Source organism: Porcisia hertigi, chromosome 30 (assembly GCF_017918235.1).
Source record: "Porcisia hertigi strain C119 chromosome 30, whole genome shotgun sequence".
Classification (NCBI taxonomy): domain Eukaryota; phylum Euglenozoa; class Kinetoplastea; order Trypanosomatida; family Trypanosomatidae; genus Porcisia; species Porcisia hertigi.
This window is the reverse complement of record NC_090589.1, coordinates 138,363-160,084: the sequence shown is the minus strand read 5'-3', so window position 1 is coordinate 160,084 and position 21,722 is coordinate 138,363. Positions and strand designations below refer to the sequence as shown.

The following is a 21,722-nucleotide window of genomic DNA, read 5'->3' as shown; positions in this document are numbered from 1 at the left end:
ATCAGCGACACTTCTCTGAGGGAATAAATGCCCCAGCACGCACAGCTGGACTGCCGCCACAACGACAATGCACTGGCGGACTAGAGAAGATTCGTGAGCTTCACTAACTGAACGCGACACCTTCCTGGCGCAAGCGCCACCACAGCGGAGGGCAGCCCAGACCTCGTCGGCAAGTGTCAGTAGAACAAACAACCGCCATTGCAGATCCGATGGGGTGGGTACGTTACACGTCGCTGGGACGAGTGCTGCATCCCGGGCAGAGGAAGAGTCCATTGCGCCACACAAAGACAGGTACACATCCACAACAAACTCCATCATCAAGTGGAGATCCATCCCCGCCGCCACGTCGTCGCCTCCCGCGGCATGCGCCGAGGCATCCGATCTCCATCGCAGTGCCCGCTGGAAGTGCGATCGCAGCCCTTCTTCAGTCGCAAAGCTCTGCGTAGGGCTGAAGCCGCCACGCGCGCCGCTGTTGTTATTATTAGTATTGCTAACATGTCCCACATACGCTTCCTGGAACACACATTCCCACGCAGCAGCAAGTCGACGTGTCACGCGGGGCAGTCTTGGCGATGACGAGGGGGCCACTGAGGGCGGAGATTCGCAATTTTGTGATGCGGTCCGCTGACCCTCGTCCGCGCAAAACGAAGATATAGGCCGAGTTGCTGCTGCACTGGGGAGGCTCTGTCGAGTAATCCAGGCGGTACTCTGCAACCTTAGGGAGCCTCGCGCACCGGTGCGGTAGACACTGAGCGCATGCACCCTAGACGCGCCACGAGTGCCAAACGCCGTGAATCTAACAGCCCTTTCCTTGTGCAGAGTTGGTGATCTTATTTTGATCTTGCGAGACCTCTCGATGAGTGACTTAACCAGGGCGCTCTCGCACTGATGAGACCCCCTACAGAGATCTGCGATAGACATTGGGCTCGAATCACTCGACTGCGTGACAAATGTGCGCACGCTGAGACGCTTCGCCCAAGAGGCCAAGGGGACCAGAGCCGGTTGCGCACGACCGCTACCGTTGGTGCTGTTGTCGGCGACATGCCTCTCCAGCGAGTGTGTGACGACCCGCTGCTGTCGCTCCTGTGCGGATGGCTTGACCACGGAAGCCGCAATGAAGGAAAGTGGCCGGTGTTCTGCACTCGCAGATGACGATGGGGCCTTTGACGGCGTCGCTATGACACTGGCGACAGCGCGCAGCGCCTCCTTCCAACATACCAGCACTCTCCTCGCTGGGTCTGCTAGGCCAGAGTCTGGCTGCGGGGTATACTTCAAGAGCAGCGACAGATCACCCAGAACAAAACGGGCAGCGGCGGTGCTCCGTGATGCGTGCGCGTTGCCTATGAGGGCTTCTCGCAGGGGATCAAGGCAAAGGCTGCGCTCTCCGCCGTGAGCACGTCGTGTACGCTGATCTGTGAGATACTTAAACATGCGTCGTGGCGATGTAGCAAAGAAAAAAAACAAATTATGGGTGTACAGCGATGCCCTCCCCTCACCCACCCACCCACCCACACCTTTTTTTTTGGAGGGGGGGCTGGGGGAAAAGGTGAAGTGAGTCACTGTTGAGGCCGCCCTCGGCGCCCTCTCCCTGCTTGGTGATGTTTTTCTTTACACCGTATAAAATGGGGGGGCTGAGGTTTGCGGAGCACTCGATATAATATTTATATATACATTTATATTTGTATACGCAAGCAGAGGCCAGGTAGAATAAAAAACGAGAGTAGTGCCTCGTGCCCCAAGTCGCGCGCGCGAGTGGCAGACCCACGCCATAACAGCCACGGGAAGAAGTGAGGAAGGAGGAGGGGAATAGGAGGAGGGGCACCAGTGGAACCGTCCGCGATGCGCTGCCCCGTGCAGTCACTGGTGATTCAAGTGCAGACGAGCGCAAGTCTGGACAAGAAAGAAGCGGATCAAATGAGTAGAGAAAGAGAGAATGTGTGTGTGTGTGTGTGTCACGTGAAGGAGGTGAGTGATCGCATAGCGATCATGTATGGACCCCGCCACCACCACCACCACGACCATCTCGCCTATATGTCGCCCTTACATCGGACACGGCCACTCCCGACAGTGAAGCAAAAAAAAAGAGAGCGTCCCTGCGTCCGGTTACGGTGGTGGGCGCTTGTTTTGCCTGACATGGTGAAATAAATGTGTCAATGGTCACGAAAGAAACACCAACCCGTATTAGGGGCCACCCCACACAGCCGGAAGAGAGTCACGTACTATAAATATATTAAAAAACAAAAAAAGAGGGGATGTCGTACGCAAATGCGTGAGTATGCACACACACACACACACACACACACACACACAGACAGACCGCCCAGACGTTGATGGCCCTACGCGTTCGTCAGCGTACCAGGCGGCAATCCCTGTATACGCTCTTTCTCCCGCAACTCACGAGTCGCTGAGAGGAGCGTCATCACTTCAAAGTGCCTCGCGACACACTTACGCGCGCAGGCATCCATCTTCTGCACCTTGACATCAGCCAGTTCGTTGGCAGTGAGCTCGGCGCGGGTGAGCTGTCTGTCGTAGCAGATATCCCAGCACTGCTCGAGCACGGTATTAGCAAAATCCATCATCGCGTAGTGCTCGAGCGCCTGCCCGACCATCATCTGGGCCTGCATCTTTTCTTTTTTTGTTCTGGTGTGTGTGCGTGCGTGTGTGTGTGTGTGTGCTTGTTTGGGGTGGGTGGGTGGGTGGGAGCACTGAAGCGCCTTCGGCTGCCAACGCCTTGCTCTAGGGAATGCCGGTTTCTTCCTCACACACACACACACACACAAAGTCGACAAGAGCCTGAGAGAGAGAAGTCGAGAAAAAAGTAGTCATTTTGAGGGAGGTCCTGTAAAATGTCGAAGGACTCGCAGGTCGATGCCACCAAGTGGTGGTGGTGGTGGGAGGGGTAGGGGCGTGGAGGGTGCAAGCGATGATATCAAGAAGCCGCTATATCCCCGCCTTTCCTTTTTCCTTGAGACACACACACACACACACACACACACAGAGAGAGAATAGTGAAACAGAGGCACATTCGAACTATTGAGAGAGAGAGAGAACGTGTGTGTGTGTGTGTGTTTGGAGCAAGAGGGTGCATCAGAGACGAGGCTTTGCCCCCCCCCTCCCCAAATATATATATATATAAATATATAAATATATATTATATAAATATATAAATATATATATTATATAAATATATAAATATATATATTATATAAATATATAAATATATATATTATATAAATATATATTATATATATAAATATATATATTATATAAATATATAAATATATATTATATAAATATATAAATATATATATTATATAAATATATAAATATATATTATATAAATATATAAATATATATATTATATAAATATATAAATATATATATTATATAAATATATAAATATATATATTATATAAATATATAAATATATATATTATATAAATATATAAATATATATATATTATATAAATATATATTATATATATAATATATAAATATATATTATATAAATATAATATATTTTTCGACTTTTCAGAAGAACGCCGTAAATGAGTAAGCGGAGGGAGAGGGAGCACAATAAGGGGGGGGGCAAGGCAAGGCAAGGCGCTGAGGGCACAGCGGGGAGGGGGGAGGGAGGGGGGAGTGCAACCGGCCGAGCTCCAGGCGTCGCCGCACTCGAGGTAGACGAAAAAGCAAACAAAAAAAAAGTCATGTGTGGCGAGATCCACCGTACGACTAACCAAAAGAAATAAGAGAGTGGATGTTCCCCGTGTGTGCGTCTGAGCCACACAAATATACACACACAAATATATATGTGCACATATTCCCATGAAAATAAAAAAAAAGTAAAGGTGTGAACGTATCCAAATCCGCTGTGCCTGCCGTGTGTGTGTGTGGGGGGCGGGGGGCCAACCACTGAACGACGCCCAATGAAGAAGCTGCGAAGCAGTGAAGAATAAAGAGCAAAGGACTTCCCACTCTCATCACCCACCTCATTCCTACGGAAGAGGAGAGGAGAGGAGGAGAGGAGAGGAGGGGGGGGGAGGGGGGGGGGAAGAAGAACACCGTGTAAAGACGTGACCGGAGTCACACTCTGTCACCGCTGGAGGAGTATACAGAGGTCGAACCATTCGATACACCGCGTGTACTTCCCTCCCCCTTCCCCCTCCCCCCTCCCCCCCTCTTCTCTACCCTGTTCCCAGGCAAGTACTCACTCAGACACACACACACACACTCATATATATACACGCGCATCCCGACACGGTTCCTTACTTCATGAGGAGCACATGTGCCCTGGATGGCCACTTTTTATGTCTCTCCCCCCCCTTTGGACTTCGGATGCCTCCACGCCCCTCTACGAGTCGTCTGGTTTGTGTTCTCCGGCAACAACACCAGAGGATTGGGAGTTGCCTAGATTCTTCTGTGAGATGAGTCCCATCAGTTGCTTCATTCTCGATTTATCGCTACGCAAGAGCTGTAGGGAGGCGGAGACGGAGGTGGTGAGAGTGAGATTCCTCCAGCTCGCCATTTCCCGAATCGCCACGTCGTGGTCTATCGGCAGCTGCGCAGCGCAGCCGTCCACCAGCACCGCCACACGGACGTTACGGCACAGCAGCTCGTCGGCCGTCTGCAGCACGCACACGTGCGTCTCGTGGCCCCACAGCACTGCCTGCTCCACCGGCAAGATGCCGCGGTCCGCGTCGCCATAGAGATACGGCAGGACTTCAGGCAGCAACATCGAGGGCTGCACCTTCTCGAACACGGGGGTTCCCTCTGGCAAACAAATGTCTTTTACAAGATGCCCCACCCCTTTGGGGTACTGCTCCGTCGCTACGAAGGTGACATGCTTCGATGTCAGTATACTGTGTATACTCGCCATCCAGTTGGATACATAAACCGCGTCCTGAAAATTTGGAATACGCTGACGCAACTTCTCTTGGATGTCGCAGCACATGAAAATTGTGCGGCAGCTGTCAAAGCTCCTCAGCAGGTGCGACTGTGAGGCGATGAGGGGTGTCAGCGACATTGGGGCGGCCGCCTCTGTACGTCTCACTTTTGGGTGGGCTGTACAGCGTAGATACTTTTCTTTGTTTCGAAGGAGGATGGAGGAGGGAGGGGGGGGGGCTGTGGGATCGCCTTTGTAAGGGGAAGAGGAGGGGGAGGAGAGAAGAATAAGAACTAGAGAGTGTATAGATAGAAGAGGGGAGCAGGTATATATAGAGAGAGAGATGGGGGGGGGGGGGTGAGCTGGGGCGTGCGTGATATTGCAAGCGCGCGTACATAGATGTATGTGTGCCCTGTGTTGAGTAGGGAAGAGGGGGAGGGGGGAGGGGAGGGGGGGGCGCACGTGGAAGCCACTTTGAGTGAGTGTGAGTAGGATGGGTTGAGTGTGGGTGGGAGGCTGAGACAACAGCAGCAGCAGCAGCAGCAGTAGCAGCAACAGCAGCAGCCGAGTCCCTGAAAACGCCAATGGGGAGACACTGACGTATGTCAATGCGCGACAGGGAAGGCGTGAAGAACCCACCACTTTCGGGTTGAGGTGAACACCAGAAGCGCAGATGATCGTGTGTGTGTGTGTGTGCATTTTGTGTGCGAGTTACTGAACTGCCGACAGAGTGCTGCGCCGTTGCAGCAGAGGGTGTAGCGCAGAGGAAACGGCCAGGAGGGGGAGAGGGCGCACTACACCTACTCCCCCCCCTCCCTGCGAAGGGAGGCTCTCAAGGTCCGCCCGTACAATCCAATTGATCTCTCCCCCCCCCCTCCCCCTCCCTTCCGTGAACAAGAGCTGGGAGGGAAAAGAGAGTATCGAATAACAAAGGGGAGGAGCAAGCCAAAAGTCTCGCAGCTCCCGTGCCTAAGCCGATTGCAGCAGTGTAACCCCCGATATCCCTGGAGGTCTGGGCCAACCCTCCCCCCCTCCCCCCTCCCCTCTTCTCCCTCCCCCACCAATCACAATTCGCCCATCCGTCCACCAACGACGACTAGAACCACACGGCAGACAAAATCAGTGATCTACTTTGGATGTCACAGAATAGATCGTTGGTGTACTCCCCACTGCTGTGACGGCGGCGGCGGAGGCGGAGGCAAATCGGGCGGCTTTCGAGTCTTTGGCTGGGTTGGCCAGGTCGCCGTCGCCTCCCGGGCGGCCCTGATCGAGGACATCCGGCGGCGGGCGCGTGGTTTCCCAGTCGGCAGCGAATCTCTTCAGGATTTGGATGATAGGCTTAACAAAGCGTGCATCGGAGCGCGTCAGTTGCATTACCGCAGATGAAGCAGTCGTGAGCATCAGTCCATCCCAGTGGGACATCTGCAGCACTGCCGTGTCGTGCATCCTTTTTGACCTCGAAGCGCATCCGTCAACGAGGACGGCAACGCGGACGCCGTGCGTGAGGAGCTCATCAGCGACTTGCAGGATGCAGCCATGCGTCTCGTGGCCCCAAATAATAGCCTGCTCCACAGGTGGAATGCCACGCTCGACATTGCCAAAGAGGTACGGCCGCACCTGTGGTGCCAGCGGCGACTGCTGCACATTTTCTTCATAGACCACGTTTTCTGGCAGCTGGAGGCCGTCGTAGGCATCACCGACCCCTCCCGGATGGAGCCCCATTGCAACAAACACAGACCGCTCTGGGCCGATCAGCTTGTGCACGGCCGCCATCGCGTTACCCACGTGCACGGCGTCGTGTGAATTCACAATACTCCACTTTATGTTTTCTTGCAAACAGAACATCACGAAGGCGGTTCGACAAGTATCGAACTTGTTCACTAACCGTGAGTGCTCAGACAGCATCACCAGTCCGGGGGGGGGGGGGAGGGTGGAGGAGGACGAGGGGGCCTGTGCGCCTGTGCTGGCGCGTAAGTGTGAGCGTTCTTTTTTTTGTATAGAAAAGCAAACCCGGAGGGAGGGGAAGGGAGTAGAGGCTATGCGCATAGCACCGTCTCTCCTTGGATAACCGGAGGGCATTCATTTTCTTCAGCACCTACGTAGGTGTACAGGCGATCGAGAACGCGCATTGGTGTGTGTGTGGGTGGGGGAGGGGAGTATCACGTGTGTCCCAAAAGAGAGAGTCTCGCGCCTCCCCCCCCCAATCCCACCCGAGCCCTCTTGCATTACAGATGCACGCATTCGTCCACAGAGATGCCTGTACGGCGCGGAGGCTCTACGTCCCCACGATGTGCGAGTCCCTTCGTCACACACACACACACACACACGTGGAGGAGGAGGTGGTGGTGCGATGATTACCCGTTGTGTCTCCTTGTCACTACCTGATCGCCGCGCTGGCGTTTCTCTTTGTAGGCGTTGATGGCATGGAGACACTTGGGCGGGCGGGCGCCCTCCCGCGCCTCTCTCTCTTCGATTCTTTGTGCCTCCCCTCCCCCCCTCCTCCTCTTTCTCGCACCCCCATTGAAAATCACCCAGACGTCACTCACCGGTGCTCTCAGTCGTCTGGCAGCAGCGCCTGGTCCTCAGAGCATTCGCAGGGCCGTCTGAGCACGTGCCCGTGATGAAGCAAACGCGTGATCTTCTTCCTCCACAAAGCGTCTTCCTGTGGCACGATCATCGTATACACACTGAGGGAGTCTGTTAGCAGCAACCCCTCCCATTTGGACATCTCCATGAGTGCGACTTCGTGATCTATGCGCCGTTGCGCAGCGCAGGCGTCTGTCGCGATCGCTACACGAAAGCCGCGGCGCAGGAGCTCGTCGGCAGTCTGCATGATGCACACATGTGTCTCATGCCCCCACAACACGACCTGCTGCACCGGCAGGATGCCACGCTGCGCGTCGCCGTACAGGTATGGCAGAACCTCAGGCAGCAGCATCGATGGCTGCATCTTTTCGAAGACGGGGGTGCCGGGCGGCAGCTGGATCTCGTGGTAGAGCGGCCCCACACCGGCTGGGTATTGGAGCGTGGCGATCACGTTGCAGTACTTCGGGCCAAGCATCTCACAGAAGTGTGTGATCCTGTTCGTTATATAAATGGTCTCATCAAATCCCGGGATCTTGTCTTTGAGTTTCTCCTGCATGTCGCAGCACATGAAGAGGGTGCGGCAATCCGTGAGCTTGCGGAGAATCTGCGCCAGGTGTGGCCTCCGCGGCGGTACAGAGACATCTGAGTTGGGCCTCACGGCCACTACCGCCGGCGGTGTTGGCACACCCCCACAAGAACTCCTCGTGACGTTAGTTGCGGACATTGGCTGTCCACATCGAAAAAAAAAAAGCGAAGAGGAGAAAAAAGATAACGGGGTGATGGGAGCACACAACTCTTCACCTGTGGATCTCTTCTGTCCTCCCGCAGTAACCCCTCCCCCCTCCGTCTACTGACATAAACAGTCAAGTGCACAACGGGGGCAGCTGAGGTGAAACAGACTGGAGCGAGTTGGTTGTACAATTGAGGTTGCGCCGTTCTTTTTACTGTCGCCTGTTTGATTTCTCGGGCATGTGTGTCGTTGCTGAGTCGTTTTAAAGCACAACCCTCGTTTTTTTTTTATAACAAAGACATGAGGAGGGGAAGAGATAAAAAAAAGAGAAAGTAAAAACAGAGAGGCAGCAGCTGGAGTGTACGTTGAGTAAAACCATTAGATGAGGTCACACACACAGACCCACGCACATTTACATACCAGTCAGTCATGCGTGCGGACGTCTTGAGACTACGCGTGTCTTCCTCCTTCCCCCTCCCCTTCCCCTCCCCCACTGACCCATCCATTCATTCATCGATATTGGCTTCAGAACTCCTCTTGCTTGACATCAGAAGACCGCATGCATATATGCTTATTTCGATATGGACCAAGAAGCACAAAGAAATCTGGACACCGGTGCACGCTCTTCACTCTTGCGAGTGATGATGAGAATGAGAAAGAGAGAGAGAGAGTCGTGAGAGTGTGCGGAGGAGGGAGGGGAGGCATGGTCGATGGTTGCATCTTTGCGCGCTAAGCCACTCGCTAGCGATGAGTGCGCACGCGCACACATATATACGCATACACACATCTCTCTCTCTTCTTTGTTCACCACCACCTCCCCCCCCTCCCCCCACACACACACATATATACACACACCGTCGCTGCGTCATCCCCTTGCTCAGCGTCGTGACCTCAAGCGTGAGGCGTTGCAGCCGCATTCGAGTGCTTCTTCCTGCTCCAGGGGGCCTCCCTATCCAAAGATGTGTTCGCTTTTTTTTCTTTACAAAAGCAAATGTAGGTCGACATCGCAGCTCACAGCTGGCAGTCGATATAGTAGGATGTCGTGTAGTGGTGCTTCACACCGATGCACAGTGCACAGCTACACCTCTTATGGATCCCGTACATCGCACGTGTGTAGTCGTCCACGAAAGCGTGAAGAAAGAGGGGTGATGAGATGGGATGGGATTGGATTTGGGGGTAGGGGGGAGGGAGGGAGGGAGGGAGGGAGGGAGAGACGTCGCACATTTCAAGGAGTCCACAGTGCTTTTCACGACAACCAAACATATGAATCATAAAAAAAAAGACGGGGGCGCGCAAATGACCACGATAAAGATGCGACCAAAAAATATATATATGTGGAAGGTAAATAAGGCATTTAAGTGTGGTGGTGGTGGTGGTGGTGGTGGTGGGGGTATATACACAGACATAGACACACACGCACGCACGCACATGCAGAGGCGAGAGTGAAAAAAAGATGAGAGGCTGCTTCTCCACGTGCTACTCGTATTCAGAGCATTGCATAGGACAGGGAGCAGGGTTGATGGGAGGGGAGATGGGTGCGAAGTGATGAGATCAACCCAGCCACACAAACAGGCTGTGGAGCTGCGTGGCGGAAGCAGGCGCCATTACTGGAGCTCTCATTAACCGCACACGCACATACACACGCGAGCGCTTTCAATTGATAACTCCCGTCTCGCACTCTTGTGCGCAGTGAAAGTCGGCCGCTCAGGTGCGACTCCCCTTCCCTCCCCCTTGGCCCCCTCGCCTCCCCCCTCCTCTCTCTTTCCCTCCTATTCAGCATGCTGGAGGCGCGTCGCTCCTACTTCATCGCCTGCGTGTACATTTGAGCAACGTACTTCCAGTCCACGATTTGCCAGAGCTCCTTCAGGTAGTCCGGGCGGCGGTTCTCGAAGTCCTTGTAGTACGCGTGCTCCCAAACATCCGCCGTGAAGATGGGCTGCAGGCCGGACGTTATCGGACAGCCCGCGTTGCTCGTATTGTGAATCTCGAGCGCTTTTGTCGTGGGATGAACGCAGAGCCACGTCCAGCCAGAGCCAAAATTATTCACGCCGGCCTGCTGGAAGGCCGCCTTGAAGTCGTCGACGCTTCCGAACTTCTTCGAGATGGCGTCTTCGAGCGGCTTTGGCATTGCGGATCCACCGGGGGTGAGGCACCTCCAGAAGAACGAGTGGTTGAAGTGCTGAGCTGCCTGGTTAAACATCACTTTGTGCTCCGCGCTGCCGTTGGTCGCCTGAATCATCTCTTCAATCGTCTTCCCTTCGTATCCCTTGCCAAGCGTGTTGAGTTTATCAACATACGCCTTGTGATGCTTCGTGTAGTGCAGCTCCAGCTGACGGGGGCTGAAGACAGGTTGGATGCCCTCCTTGTAGTCGTAGCTGAGCGTCGGCAGCTCAGCCGGGTAACGAAGTTCAGGAAGCGTGTGGAAGCACAAGAGCGAAGCCCCGACACCGGCGGCGGCCGCCCCAGCCTTCAACGAGACGCGGCGGAACATCTTCAATGCAAAAGATCTGAAGAAAATGTGGGCCGCGAATGGAGTAACGAAGTTCTGTGCGTTCTGTGCGTTCGTTAAGATGTCAATAGTGTGTGCGGCAGTGTGTGACTGAGAGGCTGTTGTCTGAGTGACCTTTGACCGATAGGGTGAGAGCGCGAGAGGCGGGTGGTGGGAGGAGGGGTACAGGGTGAGATGGAGATGTTTTCCAGCGAGCGAGATTGGAGAGAGGAAAAGGGGAGTGAGAAGAAATTGTACTGTGGTGCGCTACTACTTCACGCCCTCTTGGGCCTCTTCGCCTGCGCAACCGCCCCTCTTTTCTCTCCTCTCCCCCCCCCCTTGTGGCAAAGAATCGAGTACTACACAAAAAAATAAATATATAAAGGAGGGCAGCACAAACGCATTCGAGGGACTCCCTCCCTCCCCCCGCAGTTGCGAGTTGGGGAGTTCTTTCAGTCGGTGCAATGCATATATATAAATATTTATATATATGCATAAATGTGCATGTGTGTGTGTGTGTGTGACGCATCAACGTCATAACCCGCCAAAGAAATACGGCGAAGACGCAGGGGCTGCCGTCTCCCCGCAAACCAAACCGTGCACGCGCCGACACGCAGATGCACGCAAAACAATTGCTACCAGGCACCCAAGAGACGAAGAACGTGAGCCTGCGAAGGTATGCATGCACACAGAGGGACACGAAGACATGAAGCTATCCCTCGCGCCACACCCGAACCTGCGCATTCCGTCCGCGTGCCTGAGAGAGGTGGGGAGGGAGGGAGGGAGGGAGGGAGGGAGGGGGGGGTGATCAACGACGACACATGGATGAGCTAAAACATCCCACACAAGTGCGTAGCACCTACCGATACACGGGGTCGCGATTCGCCCAGCTGTACGTTTTGGATTTGAGATCGGCTACTGTTTGGTTGCGGTTGTACTGCCGCCCGCGCAGGATGTATCCGGAGAGCCAATATTTTGTCTTCACACAGTTGCGAGGGTGGATGCGCCAATCCAGCGGGACGAGCAGATTCGGCGAGCCGCCGTTGCCGCCACCGGCCGGATGACTCGACACCCGCTTCGTCTTGGAGTGGACCCTGGGCCGGTGCGGCATGTTTTCTTCGATGCTGCGCTTGCTAAAGTTGCGCTGCTTGTTGTACATCACGCCTGCACGACGGCCAAAGACAGCGTGACACGTATTATCGAAGAGGCGCACCTCCTTCGAGGGCAACAGGAGCGGCACGAGGTTGGGCTCTGACCCACGCAGCACCACAGCTGCCGTCCCGCTTGCCCGGCAGATGACACCGCCGTGCCCTGGATACATCTCTACGGAGTGGATCTCCTTCCCGTAGGTCACCTCAGTCAGCGACACCGTCTGGCCAATAGTTGGCAGGCATCCCTGGAATGGTTTGTTATATACGACACGCGGCAGCTGTTTGTATGTTAGGAGCTCCGCCACGTACGCGCCGTTGGCATAGAGAAAAAATCCAAGAAATGTTTTCTTCCGCGGATTGTGCAAGACGCACGCCAGCCACTTTGGGATGCGCTTCTGCGGCTTGTGATTCACCATGACTCGGTAGCCCCAAGAGCGCTCCTCGTCGCGGCGGTAGTGGCCGAGCAGTACTTTGCTGCCTGGGTTGGTACCGCTACGGTGACCAAAGTAGTCGCGGCTCGAGAATCCCTTCCAGTCGTAGTAGAGAGGTGTGTAGGTCATCATGTTCGTGCCAACCTGAAAGGGCGACCAAATATCTTTTTGCAGGATGTGCTGCGAATAGCCGTGGTCAGGCGAGCGTACATACTCGAGTCGCAGCGTCACTGGTGGTCCCTCCTTGAAGACACCAAAATCATCGGTGTAGCCATCGTACATCTCAGTGTGCTTCAGCTGCGTATCCTTGCCGGCCTCCAACTTGGGCTCGAGGCCGTAGTGCTGACTGCCGTGCTTGCCAATGGGGTTTACAAGCTTCACGCCACGCCGAGACATGAGGAGCGCACTCGCGCTGGGCACGGCCGATCCGAGCAGTGAGAGGGAAAAAGACGTGCCGATGGCGGCGGCAGTGGAGGGAAGCCTCGTGCCCAAGGAGGCCGTGGCCGACAGGCCGCCCGTGCCAGCTATCAGGTGTTGTCGACGGAGCATTGGAAAAGAGTAAAGAATGAAAGAAAGAGGGAGGTGAACTCAGACACACCACGACGCACCACGCACGCTGGCGCTTGGTGCAACAATTCTGTAATGGCGCGGGTTGCCGAAGGGACACCCGAGTGTGCCGTGGACAAAGGCAGCACGAGGAAGGGAACGTGTGTGTGTGTGTGTGTGTGTGTGTGGTCATGAGGCACAAATTGGCGCAGGGAGACGGGTGAGTGGTGAGGCAGGCAGTACAGATGGGGAGGGGGAACAGCATGGGGCCGTGCGCGAAGGAGTAGTAGTTGGAAAAGGTGCAGGACGACAGCAAAGGCAGAGCCCCTGTGTGTGGGTGTGTGTGTGTGTGGTCATGAGGCACGCGGCTGGACGCACAGGGACCCGCATCCAGTTCAACCGTGTCCCCCAATAGAGAGGGCCGGTGGCGCACTCATCCATTCAACCGGGGAGGTGAGGCATGTCGAAGGGCAAAGGCGGGCGGGGAAAATGTGGCTGTCTATAACACATCTTCTACACGTGTCGTCGGATACTTGAAAAAAAAAAGGCAACAGCGTCGATGGGTAAGGGGGGGGGGGAGGGGGAAGAGAGACACAGACACAGACACACACACACGACATGCATTTTAATATGCGCATGTTGTTGTTTTTTCTTTTTTTTATCTCCCCCCCCCCACCCCCACCCTAAATCATTGGGGTGGGTATAAATACAGGTGTTGGTGGTTCCTATCGTTGGCTCTAGCCGTCCCGTAATGTGTGGGCCGAACCCAAAAGGAGGGGGGGGGGGTAACTTGGAGGAGGGTGAGTGGAGCGGGATAGGGGGGGGGGGAAGCTGTTTGGGTGGTGGCGCGGCGTCTACGCGCGACAAATACGCTGATCCTTATCCAGGGAGATTTACCTATGAAGGGAGGGGAGGGGGGGGGAGGGGGGAGAGAGAAGAAAGCCAGACATGAAAAATGGCGAAAGGGGGAGGCACGTGCCTGTGGAAGAAGCCTTCGTGTTCGTCGGGTAGACATCCATACGTATATGTCCTGTGATAGACACGCACACTGATTTATATTTATATATATGTATGTATATATATATATATGTATTTTACAAAGTACACAGACCTCGCCCTCCCCTTTGCCTCGATTCACCCACCCCCCCCCCTCAACATTTTACTTTGTAACACACAGACACACACACACATGTACACGCACACACATGTACACGCACACGCACACGCACGCAAGACAGATGCCCAGTTTGCAAGGCTTTTAAGTGATTCGAATATTGATTGGTGCGTCTATGTCAAATCCGTGCGGCTGCCGGGTACAGGCGTTCCAGCGTCGCTGCTTCTCCAGAGTCCATTCTCGCTTCTGATGTGCCGCCCACAGCGGCGATTTGCCTTGCGAGGAGTCGGACACTTTGGTAGGTGCACGCCGGGCCGCGCCGCCGAAGGCCCACTCGGTCGAGTTATAGCCGCTCACCACCACCACCTCTAGCCGTGGGTGCAGCACAGCGTTGGGAGAGGCAGCCGGCATCGAGGCAGCCACGGCTGCGATTGAGGCCGTCGGTGCGGTTCCCGAGTTCTTGACAGGAGGGCCATGCAACGACTGAGGTCCTCGACGCGACTGAACGTGGCTACTGTCGGGGTTCTGCGAAAGCACAACCTCGGCACCTGTCGTCTCCGTCCTCAACGGCCCTGGTGGTGTAGGCGAGAAGTAGCGTGACTGCAGCAGCACCGCATACGCGGTTCTCTCTCTTGTCGGTGATGAGGGATCGGGCGGGAAAGCTTCAGGTGATGTCAGAGAATGGTGTGGGTCCTGCGGCAGCTGCGCATGGCACCGCTGGATAAAGTCGTGGCCCGTGTCGCCTACTTCATTTGCTGTCCAAGAATGGGTTGTCTTATTCGGGGATTTCGCAGCAGCCGCGTCGGTGTTCGATGACGCCGTGCCGACAGATGCATCACATGAGGTGCCCTGCATGGCAACTACCGGTGTGGAGTTCATTGGGGAGGGCAGAGAAAGGGTTGCTGCCATCTCACCGCTGTCCTGCAGACGCGCGGTACCCCCGGGGTTCCTGTAACAGTAGTACTCTCTTGTCGACTCGGCAGTCACGAGAGAGGTCCTGCGCTGACGGCGGATTCGGTCCTTGACGTTGACATGGCGGTCTCGCCGCCAGTCCTCGAAAAATTCAATGTGCGCCAAAACTCCTGCAACGCCTGCCCCGGCCCCGGAGGCGACGACATCTTCCTTACAGGGGGGCTGCGACTCAGTGCATATCACTGCATCAGACTCGCAGGCAACATCTGAGAGGGGCGGGTCCGTCGCGCCAGTGAACTGGGCCTCTGTTTCCATCAGTGATTCCGCCCTCAGTGCCGAATCGCCTTGGCTGCGAATGCGGTGCGCAGGAACGCAGAGCCTGAGCTTCACCACGTGAGCATCTCCGCCCATCGGCGCGGGATGTGTGGCCGTGACGGGCGCTGCGTCCGATCCGAGCGCAGAACGCGGCTCGCGCCGCGCCTCGTCAGGTCGGTCCACGGCGTATATTGCGTGCACATGGGAGCCAACCCTGAAACGTGTCCCGCGCGCATTCGCCATGGTTGTACGACAACTCGTTTCAACGCGGTTCAAACGGCGCGGAGTCGCTGCAGCGCCACTGCCCCTCTGCCTGCACGCCGACCTTTTCCCCACATCGTGGCAGCCGCCGCCTGGTGACGGGTGCCTAGGTATTAACTCATGTATGTAAATGACATGGTAGTAGCTGCTCACGGGGGCCAGTCCGAAGGATGATGAGGACCACGCCAATGACCCCTCACGCGGATGCGGGGCTGCCACCGCGGACAGATCCGCACTGCTCGACGGTATAGTGGCAGTGATGCGTAGACGTTGATCTGGATGCACCTGGAGCGCATCCAGCGCCTGCTGTACGGCCTGGTGCGACAACTCTGACTCAGCCGCAGCCGCTCGTGCCGCCAACGGCGCCGCCCCACCGATTGTCACCACAGGTAACGCGACACCGTTACCCATCGTTGGCATGGCACCAAAAGCAGCATTGTGCATTGATAGACGCGTGCTGTCTGCGTCTTGCGGAGCTACGTCTTCCCTTAGATGATCATCCTTCCCTTCGGTGATGGCGGCGTTGCTAAGATCGTACAGCGGAGCACCCTGGCACCGGTCGTGCAGCACGTGGGGTCTACCGCCTTCTGCGCCGTCGCTGTCGCCGTCGCACCCACCAGCCCGGGCGTCCTTCGACGGGCTGTCAGCGAGAGCCGATTGGAGAGACCGCTGCACTTGCGGGACATGCTGGCCAAAGAGGTGCTGGAAATTCGCCTCTGCGGCGGCACAGATCGCCAACACAGTCGCGTCCTTCTGCAAGAGATGAGCACGAGTGCGCCCCGCGCCATCCCCGTCCACAGCGTTCGCCGCACGCTTCAGGGAAGACGTTGCGGGTGTTTTCTTCTTTGCTGGGGTGCTGGCCGCTGTGGCACTCGCAGGGGTCGAACTCTTCGTTGTCGTTGTCGAGGGCGTACTTCGCTGACTCCTCGCTTTTACTCTGCCCGCACTCGGCGGATTGTGACCCGCCAGCTTAGTCGATGTCCTTGGCGAGGTACGGCGCACCGGCGACGCAGGCCCGGCTTTGGATGGGAGCGATGTTTTTACCCCGGGTTTGCCGGAATGCTGGCCCAGCCCACAACGCGGCTGTTGCTTGGCAAGACGCTGCTGCTGCTGCCTCTCGTACTCGGCTTCCATGTTCTCCACCTCCTGCACTGCCGACTGTGTGATCGAGAGGATAGACGCACCAAGGCTTCGGATACGACTACAGAAGGCGTCTCGTACGACAGTGGTGTTGGTGCTGCTTGAGCCGCCGCAAGGCCGCTCGCCTTGCGCCTGTGGCTGCGCCGACATCCGCAAGTCTGCGTCACTGAAAAAGAGAGAGGGGGAGAAGGGCAGGGGTAAAGAGTGTATGCGGCAATGTATGGGTGATGGGGTGACACCAGCGCATACTGTGTGGAGACAAGTGTAAGACCACTTCACACAAAAGAGAGAAGGTCAACCAGAGACTACGTCGGAGGCGAAAGCGAGGCAGCATATGTTGTTTTACAGAGGTAGAAGGGAGACGGGGGGAGGAAGGGGGGATGCTTTGGCGCTCATACTTACGGGGATGACAGGTACACCAACGTCTGCGCGAGCGCACTTGCGCTGCGGCGTAACTGATCGACAAACAAGGTCAGTGTTGCTGACCGGTGATTATGGGGAAGAGGAGGCAGAGGAGGAGGCAGTCGACCTGTCGTACGTTGTTCACTCATTCCCTCTGTTTGTTCTTTGACATTGCCCCACCACCTCTGTCTGTGTGGGAGGGGGGGGGAAGGGGGTTCCAAGTTTGATCGAGTTTCTTGGGTTGAGAAGAGCAAAGAGGGTCAGTGGACGTCAGGCATATGCGCTACAGGCGATGTCGAGCACAATCGATGCGATGATCGATGCTTCGGCCATCTATTTTTTTTTTGTGGGGGGGGGACTCGGTGGTGCGAAAACCGCGTGTTGGGCCCCTCTTCTTTTCTCTTCTCTCCCCCCAAAAAAAAGAGGTTCTGCGGGGATTCTCCAATGATCACACCAAACGAGAATAGTTGGGGCGGGGGGGAGGGGTGCACGAGGAAAGGCCGAGAAACGGCGAGCGCGCGAGGCATCAAAGCAGGGACGAGTTGGCCAGGTCTAAAGGGAGCACATCACAAAATATCGCACATACACGCACTGCCGGACACATCAGCGCGGGCCTCTCCCAATCACTGGCCTCCCCCCTTTTTCACACACGGAGCTTCCGACGAATCACTTCTACGACTTCCTTCTTCTGCGCGTGCAGAGCCTCCAGCTCTAGCAGACGCCGCTGCCGCTGAGCCCGATCAGCATCATCCGCAGCGGCTTGTCGAAGGATGCCGCTAGAAGGCACGCAGACTTGCCGAGCCAACGGCACGCCATGCGCGTTCGCATCGCCAGCGGCGCCGTTTTTCACAACTCGCCCTCCAGGTGATACCGACCCTCGAGACTCCGTGTGAGCCGAATCACCATCATCAGATCCAGCAGGGGTCGGTTGCAGGCGCCGTTGCGAGACCCCCCGGGCGTAGGTCAGGGCGCGCTCGCGGCGTCGGCGGGCTTGCGCAACCTGTCGTCGAGGTGCAGCCCCCACGGAGAAGCTGCCGACTGCTGGCGATGTCCGCGGGGGTGCAGAAAGCGGAGGAAGCAGTGCTTGGAGGGGTTTGGCGTTTGTGCTCTCCACCCCTAAGGGGAGCGGGGTCAACTCACCGCTGTCGAATGCAGGTGCCGAGAACTGGGGCTGTGGTGTGGCCGCCCCTGAGAGTCTCGATTGCGCGGGAGGTGGAGAACTCGCTTGTGGTGGCGGTAGCAGCGCTGCACGAGCGGCGGTTCTCGGTGTCTGCCTACGATGTGGAGGACACTTTGCGGACGGCGAACGTGATGTCGTTGTGGAAGTGGTAGTCGTCGTTGTATCAGACGTACGTGTGTCAGATGACGACGACCGTGCCGAGGGCCTCCCTTGCCTCCGGTCGGCATCTACGGAAGAGGAGGAGACGGGGGATATGATTGTGGCATCGGGGTTTCCAGTCTCCTTGTCACCGCGCAAGGCTGCACCCGCCAACAGGGTACGTGCCACGCTCTCCGCACGCCTTCCGTACGCCTTGGCCCTTTCATGCTTCTCACGGGCTGCACGTTGTTCATCTGTGTCGCTGGGCCCCAGCCCACCCATCTTTTGCCCAGCCACATCCGCCATGAGTGCCTTGTACGACCTGAGCGAATACGGTTTATAATTTGCGGAGGGGGTGCTGCTGTCGGCAGCCGCGGGGCCCGATGGTGGGGGGGAAGGAGGAGAGGAGGCCCGGCATCGTTCCGCATTGAGCCTCGTTACCGGGTGCGACGAGGCTTTCCTTTGTTCGGGGTGTTTTGGGCGACCCGGGGGCGGCGTTGCGACCGCAGTTGTCGGCGCGGGTCGTTCGCGACTCCTCGGCGGCTCGGTGAGGCGATCTGACCGAGGCACCGGCAGCGGTTCATTTTTACGCAAGGACGTCAAAACAGGAGGTGGAGTGGACGAGACCACCGTCGCCTTACCGGGGCTGTGCATGTGCGGCAACGCCAACGGTGTGCCCAACGACGGTGACGCCGTGGATGGTTGTGGTCGCAGGTCGGTGCCATCTCCGAGGGACAGGATGGAACAGCTGGGCTTCTCGGCGCTCCTGTGCTCCGTGGCAGCGCGGTAGAGAGCGGCTGTGGGGGCAGCAGCAGGAGCAGCAGCAGCAGCAGCGGGCGGTGCAAGAATGTGCTTCACAGCCTTCTTCGTCTCAGCAGGTGCCGTTGCAAGGGAGGAACAAGAGAGACGAGCGCCGCGCTGCAGCGCCACAGTCGGGGAAGACGCGCGTGGATCCTCTGACGGCAGCGACGACGAAAGGGTGCGGCCACGCTCAATGGGGGCCAAGATGCGAAGCCGTGGTGCGTTCTTCAGGACACGTTTTATGGGCGCCGTTACTCTGTGCTCTGGAGCTGCCAGTGACGAGGGCGCGGCACTCGTCGCTCCCTCGGATATATTTTTCCTTGGAGCACGGAGAGTCGCTATCCCGCCTCCCTTGGGCTGCGCCGGAGATGGAGCGCAATGCGAGCTTGATGACACGGCAGCCACGCCCAGCTGTGCATTGGCCCCATCTTTGCCGACCACCTCGGTGCGCTTCGCAAAGCGCTCCTGGAATGCCGATAAGTGGCTAGGTGCCGGCGCCACCCCACCACCAGCGCCGGGCGTTGACGTCGACGTCTGTGTCGACGATGTTGGCAGTGGCGGCGGTGGCTTCCACACATCCGGATCGTGCCGCTTCGCCTGTCGCGGTGGCATTACCGAATGAAGGCGGGGAAGGCGCGCAGGGGATCTTGACAATCACGAAAGAGAAACCAAATTGCTGTGAGCGGCGAGGCTATGGCACATGATCGTGACGCAGTACCTACACACTAGCGTGCAGTGTGTGTGTGTGTGTGTGTCTCTCTCTCTCTCAGACAACAAGAGACCACTCGCACAACGCAAAGAATGCCTGTGGGAGCGGCCTTCACCAGCGCCGCCCGTTAATGTCACTATGCGACGCAACACTAAAACACACAGAAAAGGGGAGGGGGGGGGGAGGCGGGGGAAGGGTAGGAGAAGTGGAAGTGGAAGAAAGGGAGTAGGGGGCGGAGGCGAAGAGGTCGATAAGGTGTTTCAGGAGGGAGAAGCTAACACAGCTGCCATAAGGGGGGGGGGGGCCATCTCACAAACGCGGCACATGGCCTCTGTGCAGCAGCGCTGTGTGGGATGCGCTTTCGATATGCCCTGCTGCACGCTCTGCAAGCATGGGCCACTTACAAAAATGTGCAGACCAGAGGTACAGTGCACCGCGTGAGACGCCAACGCCGTCCTCCTCGATGAGACACCGAGAGCGCGCGTTTTCTTTGTTTGTGGTGCCGCCGTTATACCTCCTGCGAGTGATGGCGGCACCAAAGGCCCCGCTTTCGAACAAAAAACACGACCACCCCCCCACCCCCCCCTTCCCTCCTCTCTCTTGCTGTTTTTTTTTCCCTCCAGCAGCAACTCCATTATACATTCGCATCGAATCAAACGGCCCAGCCGTTCGTGGCTGTAGTGGCGCGGCGTCTTAGCGCACAGCCACACCTGTACGTGAAGCGAAGAGAGGGGTGAAGAAAAAGAGAAGTGTGGAGGGAGTGGAGAGGGGGGGGGGAAGCCTAATCCTCCTCCTCCTCATTACACCCGCGTGCGCAGCAGAGGACTACTCGTCCCAGTTTGGTCAGTTGACAACAACAACAACAAAAAGATATGTATGTACGTGCGGACCGTCTCTCCCTCCCTCCCTGCCCCCCCACTTGGAGGCAGGCACATGTCCTTCTTTTCTTCTTTATATTGTTAAAGTGGCACATAGACGACAGCCGATTACCGCTGCTCGAGGGTCATTACGGTGCTCACACAGACACACACACACAGACAGTAGACATGAAGCATCACACCAAGTCTGTGGATTTTTCTCGTCCTCAGATTTATACATTCTGTATGAGACACATCTTCATGGCGGACTCGAGCCGCGCCACGCTACGCGTCTGCTCTACATTTTGCAACTCAAGTCGCCGTACCTGCGCATCACGGGAACGGATGTCGCCGCCCCAGCTGCGCTCGCCGGCCTTGAGCATCTCTCGGCACTCCTGAAAAGCCTGATCTGACATCTGCTGGCAGGCGTGCTGTGTTGTGAGGAGAGTGCTGCGTATGGACGTGGCGTACCACCAGTACGTGAAGGTGCAGAGTACGCCGGTGCCGACAGTGGCGCCAAGGGTCGGGTACCGCTTCAGCGGCTTCACCACTGTTTCCATGAGAAGGCTGTTCATCGGCGGCAGGAAGAGGGGCGGAGAGGGGGGGGTATACGTATAACAGGGGAGTTATATATATATATATAATTTTTTTTCTGGGGGGGGGGGGGGGGTAGAGGGGATCCTATGTTCCTTTCACACGATATGATTGTACGTATGAAGGGGGCGGCGGCGGTGTACACCCGCTGGAGCGCATCCATGAAGAGATGCACACGTGTGTTGGTCAGCCAGTTGGTGTGGCAACGGTGTTTAGGCGAGGGAAAAAAGGCGGGTGTTTTGGGGAGGGGGGGGGGGAGGGAAGGAGGCGTTGCAGGAAAAGAGAGTACCAACACCGACTGGCAGCGACTCACGCGCACAGTACTATGGAATGGAAGATAAGCCATGCCGTGTTCAGGGGGAACCGTTGTAGCGTTCATCCCTCCTCCCTTATTCCCCCTCCCCCCCCCAATCGGTCTTGCTTCCCGGAAAGAGCGACGGAGTCACCCGCACCAGTTCGAAGCAAATGGGGGTGGGGGTCAA

At 56.6% G+C, this 21,722-nt stretch overlaps 8 protein-coding genes across 8 annotated transcripts; all 8 read right to left on the bottom strand.

The window, feature by feature from the left end:
* Positions 1–2,336: 2,336 nt before the first annotated feature.
* Positions 2,337–2,624, bottom strand: JKF63_02806 (uncharacterized protein; the record flags this gene model as incomplete). The annotated part of the gene is made up of 1 exon (XM_067898830.1): positions 2,337–2,624. One exon carries the CDS (start codon positions 2,622–2,624, stop codon positions 2,337–2,339), a length of 288 nt encoding a protein of 95 aa, XP_067755274.1.
* A 1,730-nt stretch (positions 2,625–4,354) lies between these two features.
* Positions 4,355–5,026, bottom strand: JKF63_02805 (uncharacterized protein; the record flags this gene model as incomplete). Its single annotated transcript, XM_067898829.1, has 1 exon — positions 4,355–5,026. One exon carries the CDS (start codon positions 5,024–5,026, stop codon positions 4,355–4,357), a length of 672 nt encoding a protein of 223 aa, XP_067755273.1.
* Positions 5,027–6,004: 978 nt separating this feature from the next.
* Positions 6,005–6,790, bottom strand: JKF63_02804 (uncharacterized protein; the record flags this gene model as incomplete). The annotated part of the gene is made up of 1 exon (XM_067898828.1): positions 6,005–6,790. The coding sequence occupies one exon, from the start codon at positions 6,788–6,790 to the stop codon at positions 6,005–6,007; it is 786 nt and encodes a 261-aa protein (XP_067755272.1).
* A 649-nt stretch (positions 6,791–7,439) lies between these two features.
* Positions 7,440–8,195, bottom strand: JKF63_02803 (uncharacterized protein; the record flags this gene model as incomplete). Its single annotated transcript, XM_067898827.1, has 1 exon — positions 7,440–8,195. The coding sequence occupies one exon, from the start codon at positions 8,193–8,195 to the stop codon at positions 7,440–7,442; it is 756 nt and encodes a 251-aa protein (XP_067755271.1).
* Positions 8,196–9,999: 1,804 nt separating this feature from the next.
* Positions 10,000–10,692, bottom strand: JKF63_02802 (uncharacterized protein; the record flags this gene model as incomplete). The annotated part of the gene is made up of 1 exon (XM_067898826.1): positions 10,000–10,692. The coding sequence occupies one exon, from the start codon at positions 10,690–10,692 to the stop codon at positions 10,000–10,002; it is 693 nt and encodes a 230-aa protein (XP_067755270.1).
* Positions 10,693–11,548: 856 nt separating this feature from the next.
* JKF63_02801 (uncharacterized protein) lies at positions 11,549–12,820 on the bottom strand (the record flags this gene model as incomplete). Its single annotated transcript, XM_067898825.1, has 1 exon — positions 11,549–12,820. One exon carries the CDS (start codon positions 12,818–12,820, stop codon positions 11,549–11,551), a length of 1,272 nt encoding a protein of 423 aa, XP_067755269.1.
* Positions 12,821–17,604: 4,784 nt separating this feature from the next.
* Positions 17,605–19,692, bottom strand: JKF63_02800 (uncharacterized protein; the record flags this gene model as incomplete). Its single annotated transcript, XM_067898824.1, has 1 exon — positions 17,605–19,692. The coding sequence occupies one exon, from the start codon at positions 19,690–19,692 to the stop codon at positions 17,605–17,607; it is 2,088 nt and encodes a 695-aa protein (XP_067755268.1).
* Positions 19,693–20,879: 1,187 nt separating this feature from the next.
* On the bottom strand, positions 20,880–21,221 carry JKF63_02799 (uncharacterized protein; the record flags this gene model as incomplete). Its single annotated transcript, XM_067898823.1, has 1 exon — positions 20,880–21,221. The coding sequence occupies one exon, from the start codon at positions 21,219–21,221 to the stop codon at positions 20,880–20,882; it is 342 nt and encodes a 113-aa protein (XP_067755267.1).
* Positions 21,222–21,722: the final 501 nt, after the last annotated feature.